Here is a 9,326-nt window from a genome sequence, read left to right on the forward strand (position 1 = left end):
AAGAGCAAATAAGAAAATTTGGTTACTGCAGAAGAATATATTTGAAAAGGCAAAAAATCTAAATACTTTTTTTATCCCTAACTTATAAATAAGAAAATGTTAGTGATAATAGAAAGGTACATATGAAAAGGCAACAGTTTCTCATCGTTTATTAACACAATTTAAATATAGAGTTAAATATGAAAAAGTTTAGAACCTTGATAAGAATATTTTTAATATTAGAATAGGATAAATAAAAAGAATTAATTGCATACAGATCCCTGTAAATATAGTGAATCACAAATATATTCCTACAAAATTCAATTTTTATATATTGTACCAACAAAAATTCGGATGTTTTCAAATATATCTCTACTGTTAGAATCCGTTAGAAAATTTTAGTTAACCTTAAGTTAAATACTGGTTAGTTAATAAGGTGATTTGACTTTTTCAACCCTGTTTAATTAACAGTTGGAATTTTTAGAGTGACATATTTGTGATGCTAAAAATATCATTTTACTTATAAAATAGACAGTGCTTTAACGATAAAAAAATCAGAAGAACATATTTAAAAATATTAGAATTTTGAAGAAATAATATATATATAAAAGTTGAACTTTATAATTTACTATATTTAAATATAGGTATCTGCATGAGATTAACTCAAATAAAAAAGTTGAAAATATTGCAGGAAAATATAAGCAGTCGCCCCCAAAAAGGAAAGAAAACATAGAGAAACTACTGGAAGAGAAGCAAGGAAGAAAGAAAAGAAAGAAAGAAGCTTAGCGATGGCGGAGAAGCTGGCGCCGGACAAGCGCCACAGCTACGTCCACAACGGTAATAAAAGCTCCCCTCCCTCCCCAAATTTCTAGGGTTTCTTTCTTTCTCTCTTTCCAGTTCGCGCTCTCTCTCTCTCTCTCTCTCTCTCTCTCTCTCTCTCTCGCGGATCCCTATTCCCTAAAATATCTGTTGCAATCGATCGAAATTTCTAGGGCAAAAGGTGTTCGAATGGGATCAGACCCTGGAGGAGGTGAACGTCTACATCGATCTCCCCCCAAACGTCTCCACCAAGCTCTTCTACTGCAAGATCCAGTCCAAGCACATCGAAGTCGGCATCAGGGGCAACCCTCCTTATCTCAACGTTCGTGATCCCGATCACCTTCAACTTCTAATTTTCTTTTTCATGTTTGGGTTGTTATAGTTAGTTAAATTGAGAGTTAATTTGTTGAAAGATTGAGTTTGTGCCATTTCGAAGAAAATTTTTTCTTGAGAAGTTAAGCTCATGAGTTCCTACTTGATTTGCAGCCGAATCTCAACTTCATCAATCCAAATGCCCCCTTAGTGTTTGTGATCCCAATTACCGTCTCTTGTTTCTGTCGAATTCATTGGTAAAAATGTATTGGAATCTTCTCAACTCATAATTGTCTTTATCGAGTTTTGCTAGTTAGTTAAAATTGAGAATTTTGATAAATTTGATAGCTCTATTGGCTGTAAGTTGGTAATTGTAGCAGTTTATAGGCTAAAATGTTACGATGGAACCAGTGTTGGATTTAGCAAAAAAATTTCCAATTTATTTTGACTAAGGTCATTCAAAAAATAAAAAAAATTAAAAAAAAAAAATCAAAGGATGAGGGGTGTCAATCAAAAAAGAAGTTTTGAGGTGGCCATTTATAAATGTCCTATTTGTTTTGTTTTGTTTTGTTTTGTTTCTTTTTGTGGAGGAACCGTTGATGGTGTTGTTATTTTTCTGCTTTTGTGATTTGATTTCCAGCATGAGCTTGTGCACCCCGTCAAGACGGATTCCTCATTCTGGACTCTTGGTAATGCATCCTCTGACACCGAAGCAATAATTTAGGGTTCAAAGTTTATTTCTTGTCTTACTGATTGGTGAAACTGAACATAACTTTGCTTTATATTGTTTGTGCTTTTTTCAGAAAATTAGGTTATTTTTTATGGTGATGAGTCAATAGGGAAGGACTTCAAATTTTATGGAACCGAGAGCCAATATATTATAGTCAATAATTGATAAAAAAATTGAATTTGGCCTTTAAATTTTGCTATGTACACTTATCTTTGTTGGAATTCCTTTTATACTATCATTTTAAAGGTTAGCTATTTTTCATTTATTGGCGCAAGTGTTTGAGTTTATTGGGGCTTAATCAACACATCGCGATAAACACTTGTACACTTTATCGTGTCTCTTCATTGGCATCTGGTTAATTGATTTCATAATTTAGTTCTCACTATTGCGCAATCACAAATAGTTGATTTATCGAAGAAACCTATTGGGGTTATCTCAGGCAGCTAGGCACTGATCTGGATGCTGCATCGAAATTCTCACTAGTTCATTTACAGCATTTTTTAGCTTACATAGTCATTGAAGACAATACTAGCTTGATCTTGTAGATACTAATAGGTTGAGTTCTATGCTGTCTAGAGTGTCCACAAAGATGATTTTTTTGATTTCATAATGCATCTGGAGGAGCTAAGGGAGTTTGAAATCCTTGAGTTTTAGGAAGGTAGCATGAATATGAAAACCTTATATGTGTTTACTGGTTTTGCTTTCTTTTCGTGCAACTGGTTTTAGATCTATATTGCTACTGTAATTAGTAAGACTAGTGGAATACCAACTCTATAAATAGAATATAAATACTAACACCTATCATTATTTACCTCGTAGATGCAACACTATTGTTTATATGCTAAAAAATTTCCACAATACTGATCATGATTAGAGAGCCAGGATGGTATCTTGTATCAAGGTTGTCTGTTGCTACATGATCATAGTTCAGCATTTGATGCGTTTGTTGCTGCCTGATCATAGTTCAACATTTGATGCAAGAGCATTGATACCTAGATAGAAGGTTGCCTATAACAAAGCACTTGGCCAGCTCTTTTATAGTTTTAAGAGGGAGTGTATTGAAATTCAGACATTATTGCAATTTATTTCCTCTTGGTTGTTCTCTATGGAAAAATATTAGGCTTTGTTTATATTTGTTCTGGCAACCTCTATTCATGGTACTTTCCCTACTTTTGAAAGGAAGCTCGAACACCCTTCGTATGAGACGCTGCTTGTTGAAGCCAAAAGTATTTCACTTACTGAAATTCACAGTATGACAATTTGTAGATTAGCAATAATGATAACCTCTCTCGTTTGGAAAAGCTATTGTTGAAGGTTCGGACACATTCAGTGAACATGTTGTGACGATGATGAACTCTGATATGTTGGTGTTCAAAGTTGTTGATAAATTTTGTCCAAAGTTACTGCTGAAAATACTATGGTCGTTTATTTATGCCAATGAAATCAACATCAACTTTAATGTGCAGCTTTTATGTGCTCTAGAGTATCTGATGCTTAAATCTTTCTAAATAGATGAGACCCATTGTAACTGTGTTCAAAAGCTTTGCAGATATCATTTTGTGCACTCCTATGGAATGGAATAAATGTACAATGAAATAATTCAAATTCTCAATCTGTATATTTTCTCTGTGCACTTTCGCAGTTCTATCGCATCAAGTACTTAGATAATTTGACTTTTAATTGCCCATTGTCATGGACTTTCTTGTTGGCAACGACTAATCTTGCTATATGAACCTACCAGAGGATGGAGTAATGCATATCACGCTGCAGAAAAGAGACAAGGGGCACACTTGGCCATCTCCAATACTTGGCCAGGGTGTCTTAGATCCTTACTCTGCAGATCTTGAACAAAAGCGTCTTATGCTGCAAAGGTTCCAAGAAGAGGTACCAACCACTTCTCTATGATTTTTTTTTTTTTTTTTTTTTTTGTGTTTCATGGTGTTGATTTTGTCTTAATTATGTCCTGCATGATAATAGTCTCGTACTCCTTTCACCTTTCGTCTTCTATATCTTGATTGTCTTGCGGAGTTCTTGGCATTAAGCCATCAATTAGCACCAATTATGGCACTATTTAGATAGATTATCTAAATAATCATTCTCACATTCAGAGTAGCAGATGTTTTCTAGTTCTATAATTTCTCTAGTTCTATAAGAATTTCAAAAGGTTTTTTCATGCATGAGCCTAGATTATTCCAGGAAGGTACTGCCAATACAGCCTCGTCAATCATATGTTTCATGGCTAGGCTTCTCTTATTTTCTTTTGGATATAAACTTATTACCAAAATCACAGTTGCTTTCAGGCTGCCAAGATGATTGTAAGGATGTGCCAATTTCCTTGTGGCCTACACATCCGTCTTTTAATTGATATGCTTATTTGGTTGATGACTGACTGAATATGATCTCATTTTCAAATTAATTTAACTCCGGCAGTTGTTGAATCACCTCTTCTATTCAATGGCCATTCTATTTTGTATATCCTGGACCATATAACTTGGTTTGTCGGAGAAATAACTAAAAGCTAATAATGGGCTAATGGCTAATTACACTTGTATAGATGTGGTGAAGCTAAGGTCCCTGCTCAAAATACATATATTCACACTTTTATGGGGTGACTAGTTTGGACAAGTTTTTAGGGGAACCGACATTGTCCCTTTGTCTATATTCTATCTTTTATTATGCTGTAAGTTCCCTTTTAGGAATGTTCTTAGTGAAGGATACATTATCAAGCATGTGTGTCAGGGTCGCCAACAGATGGCACTTTAGCTGAAACGATGGGCGTTAGTAGGGTGATTGAGTAATTCAATAGCTAAACTTTGACTAATCAATTCAAGAAAGTAACCGTTGTTTTTAGCAAATCTATTCCATTTTCCTTGTCTTTCGTTGTTCGCTATCTTGATACTGATATGAAGGTGCAGGTGCTACTCGTGGTATGTCCCTGATTATTGTGCATCATCCTTCAGGATGATTCTTCATTGATTTGGAACCTTTATTATGTCCATTTGATTTTCTTAATTCAACTGTTGCTGTTGAACATTAATGTACCTGCCAGGAATCTAAGTTTTTGTTACGATTTCGGCCTGTGTCTATGAGTTTCATTTTTGGCAGTTTTGACAATTTTGGCCCAAAAGAATTTTAAAAAGTTATGAAAAGATTATCAGAATTAATTGGAAAAGCACAAAAAAATTTGGTGTATTTAAATATATAAATAAGATTTTCTGCCAATTTAATTCGTAGATTTGTTGGCCTTGGTGGAAAATTTAGTATTCAAGGTTGTTCTCTGTAGGTCTTTGGTGATTGGGCTACTAGGGTCTCCTGAAAACTTGATGAGTATGTTATGTCTATACCAATTGTAACTTTTAATAGCAAATATTGCTAGTATTCTAGAAGACATTATTTTGAGATAGAATGAAAAACTCAAGTTTTCTAAGAGACACTAGAGTTTCAGCTTTTTGTCCCTTAAAAACTAATATTAGGACTCTTTTTATTAAGTTCTTTGAGTTTCTTATTTTTCATTTACTTAAATGATATGGAAGTCAAAGAAACATTAGAATGTTTAAGGAGATATTTATGGACGGATATTGGCTGGAACTTGTGAATTTTGGCGGAGACTATATTAGTTTCAACCGGACCTAGAGAATTTAGGCTGAAGTTTGGTCCATAAGTGTTCAATTTCGGCCAAAACAAGTTGGTTTCGGCTGAAACTTGGTCTCTACTACTCGCTGATTGGTTGGCTTGTGAGAGTTATCCTATTTTCACATTAAATCTGAAGCCCGAATTGCCATCGTGGGACTCTCAGATTCGTTCTACATTCCATGTCCTGTAATATTAAGTAGGTGAACTATTCCCAAGCCCCAATATTTGTAATTTATCTAATTCTTGACCTCTAGGGAGAGATGCTTAAGTGACAGAGAGAGAGAGAGAGAGAGAGCTAAACTGCTGTATGTCTCATTGTTTTCTCCTCAGTCTAGTTCTTCTAACTTACTGCTTCTGCACATTGATTATTTTCTTGTGTTTCCTTTTTGATGTTTCATCTTTACATCTTCTCATCTTCTTTGAAACAATTGAGTTCAAATTTGATATTAAGCTTTTGCATCTATTATGTGTTGTTACGTTCTGTTTGCTTTCAATCTATTCTGTCTTTACTTAATTCTCCTTCTACGGCATTTTGGTTATATACATCTTCTTTTTTCCCCCTCATTTGCAGAATCCAGGATTTGACTTTTCCCAGGCACAGTTCAGCGGAAACTGCCCCGACCCCAGGACCTTCATGGGAGGGATTCGCTTCGACTAAAAATTACGTTATAGCTGGTCGGAATCACTATATTGCTCATAATATAAGCCCTAAATTGTAAAAATATTGTTATTTTAGCATCAATGTTTGAGTACATAAAAGTTATTTGTGACTATTAGTCCTCGAACATTTAGTCGAGTTTCACTTGTAGCCTCTACTTTTTAGCTGGAAGTTTGGAATTCGAAATTTTTTGGGCCTACTTAATCTTAATTTTGGGGCCTACTTCATCTTAATCCATCAACTCTCATGTATCTTAAAGTTTCACTTCAACTGTGCATTTAAAGTAGAAAAATAAATTGCACTTAAATTGATGGCAGTGATGGAAAAATGTAATGGGATAGAGAGTTGATGGATGTGTGGTGTGGTGCCCAGATGTAGGCATGCACTGTGCGCAGGCAATAATTTTTAGGAGCAATGGTTTATATACTCTTGAAAAGTTTTCTGACTTTTCGATTTACTCATGTTAGAAGGCTAATATTGAAAATATTCTTACTACGATCCAATCTATTTTTAATATATCCCTAGAGTTAAAATCTGTTAATAAATTCTGTTATCTCTGTAAAATTATTATTTTGCCTTTTCAAATATACTTTTTTATCATCACTGACTTTTTTATTTGCCCTTAAAAGTCAGGGGCACAAAAGGTATTTTGATTTTTGGTTGTTTTTCAATATATCTTTCTACCGTCACCAACATTTTTTATTTGTCCTTAAGTTAAGGATAAAATTGATATTTTAATTTTTTTAACTGTGGTAGATATTTAATTCACGTTTAACCTAAGTTAACTTAACAAAAGATAACTGCGGAGGTATTTTGCAATAACGGTAGAACATATGAGGGGTATGTTAGAAAGAAAAAAAAAAAAAAGGTAGGGATAAATCAGATATTTTCAAACGTACGAGGAGTATATAGGCAATTATCCCTAATTTTTAACTCCAGCAATACAGAGGTCATATGTTGAGGGGGTGTTTGCTTGTATCTAAAATCGTGAAAAATAGGTTTCCTTAGAAAAAAAAAAAATGGTAAAAAATGTTTTTTCTTTTTGGTGAAAAAGAGTGTTATGTTTTGTAGCATTTGGTTTATAAGAAAAACAATCAATTTTCATTAATATTTGTTTGGTTGAGAAAAAAAAAAAATCACAATTGTTTCGTTCTATGAAAAAAAAGGGTGGAAAATTTTTTACCCAGCTTGAGTTTTTATTTTTTGTCGAAGATTAGTGAAAAATGAAAATACTTTATTTTTTTTTAATCTGCAAAATAATTTTTCAAACAATCTTTTGTATTGTTAGACAAACACAAAAAAATAATTTCTTAAGCCAAAAAATAATTTTTGATATATTTTACGGCCAACCAAACACAACACCCTTTTTACTTCAAAAATTTAAGCACAATTTGTGTAGCAATTTTTCATTTGTTTTTCTTAATATTTAAAAGGAACTATGCCTACAGACTTTATTGGTTTTGCTTGGGGGTCTGGTTTGTTGAAAAAGAATGTTTCCTTTAAATATGTGATTTTGTTATTTCTATTTTTTTATTAAAATAATAGTGTAGGTAGCACTGCTGATGTAGAAAACATGCATGAAGACAAAAGTGCTGAGATTCTGCGTAGAAATTGTTTGAGATCAAATTCTCTGCAATCTGGTATGGAAACACAAATTTCTGCGCATGAGGTGACCTTAACATCTATTTATTTACAACAAGCTAAATCTCTTAGCCATAATCTTTCAGTATAACACAACAAAATTTTGTCAAACGATGTATAATTTACATAATTATAAATTATACATAAGTTTATTGAGGTAGAACAACTTTACTTGTCACCAACCAAACACCACCTTACCAATGTTGGATTAATTGTATCATTCGTCCCCAACCTTTATTTACCATTTATTTTATTAGCCCCCAACCTCTTTTTTTTTTTTATTGCAATAGATTTCGCCTTTCGTATTTATTTATAACTATTTTAATCTCATATGTAATATTGACGACCTCTTTTATAGTATTTCGCACTTTGGCATCAATGCAAGCATACTAGTGAAAACTAGAAGAACTTGATACTTTAATTGACAGAAGATGCTGAACTATCTGATTTTTTTTAAATTTTAGTTTTTTTATTCAGTCATTCAATTCATTTGATTTGTGTCAGTAACAACACTTTAACTTTAAAATTTAATATTATTTATTAGTGCAAATTAAATAAATTGAAAAATTATATAGAAGAATTAAAATTTTAAAAAATTAAGTAGTTGATTCAAAACTATCCGTAGTCCTTACAAATTCGTTGCTACTTAGAAAAAAAATCTAAAAAAAAATTCATGTCCTTCGCACTGTACTGTAGTTGACTCCTGCGGCGCCACTCTCCGTCCTTCGCTCGCTACGTTGCGTATTCAAAACCAAAAGCGTAGACCAAAACACAGAGAGGAGAAGAGATAAAATAAAAATTATAAAAAAAGGTCTCCCTTCCGATCCAAGATCCTACTCAAACCCTAGCTCGCGCGCATCTCCGCCGTATCCGAATCCAATGAGGAGGTATACACTCCTCTAATTCCCACTCTATGTCCACGGTTCCAAATTTGATGTGTAGCACCTCATTTTTCATCGATTTTTTCCCTTTTTTTTTGATCCATTTCCACCGTTTTTGCAGGGGAGGAGATGTTTTGGGACGGCGAAGTGGCAGTGGGGGCGGCGGCGGCGGCGGCGGCGGCGCGAGGCAGATGAAGCAGCTCGGTGGCGGCGGCGCCGCCGCCGGAGCGATGAGGGGTTTGCCCGTGCGCCTCTCGATGGCTCTGCTCGTCCTCGTCATTTGTATCCTCGCCATTTTCTCCTCCATTGGTGTTCATCGCCCATCGAACTCAGTACAGGTGAGGTGCTCTTTTGGGTTAACATAATGCACAGGGACTTCCCTCCCCTATAGGACTTTGTGAATTACATAACCCTCAATTTTGGATTCCTTGTATTTGGGTTATCGTTATGAAACAAATTAGAGATTTTGTTAAATTTAATGATGATCGTGCTGAAGAACGCTTTTTCAGCTGATAAAATGGCGGATTTAGTTGACTATATATTAATGGCTGGTAATTTTAATGAATCTCCAACTCATTTTAAAGATATAATTCGAATCAAAATAACGAAAAGTTATGAGGTTCTCAATTAATAAGAAGTTGGTAATATATATATATATATATATATATATATA

General features: G+C 34.0%; 2 protein-coding genes across 2 annotated transcripts in view; both read left to right on the forward strand.

The window, feature by feature from the left end:
- LOC109723585 (nudC domain-containing protein 2) lies at positions 657-6,364 on the forward strand. The gene is made up of 5 exons (XM_020252018.1): positions 657-816; positions 972-1,120; positions 1,751-1,799; positions 3,582-3,724; positions 6,045-6,364. The coding sequence occupies exons 1-5, from the start codon at positions 768-770 to the stop codon at positions 6,129-6,131; spliced, it is 477 nt and encodes a 158-aa protein (XP_020107607.1). The 5' UTR covers positions 657-767; the 3' UTR covers positions 6,132-6,364.
- Positions 8,450-9,326, forward strand: part of LOC109723562 (uncharacterized protein At1g04910-like) — a 14,527-nt gene continuing 13,650 nt past the window's right edge. Inside the window, exons 1-2 of the mRNA XM_020251986.1 lie at positions 8,450-8,659; positions 8,775-8,991. Of these exons, the coding sequence (XP_020107575.1) occupies positions 8,652-8,659; positions 8,775-8,991 (225 nt within the window). The 5' untranslated portion in view covers positions 8,450-8,651. The remainder of the gene's footprint in view (positions 8,660-8,774; positions 8,992-9,326) is intronic.

This window comes from Ananas comosus, linkage group 17 (genome assembly GCF_001540865.1).
Source record: "Ananas comosus cultivar F153 linkage group 17, ASM154086v1, whole genome shotgun sequence".
Taxonomy (NCBI): Eukaryota; Viridiplantae; Streptophyta; class Magnoliopsida; order Poales; family Bromeliaceae; genus Ananas; species Ananas comosus.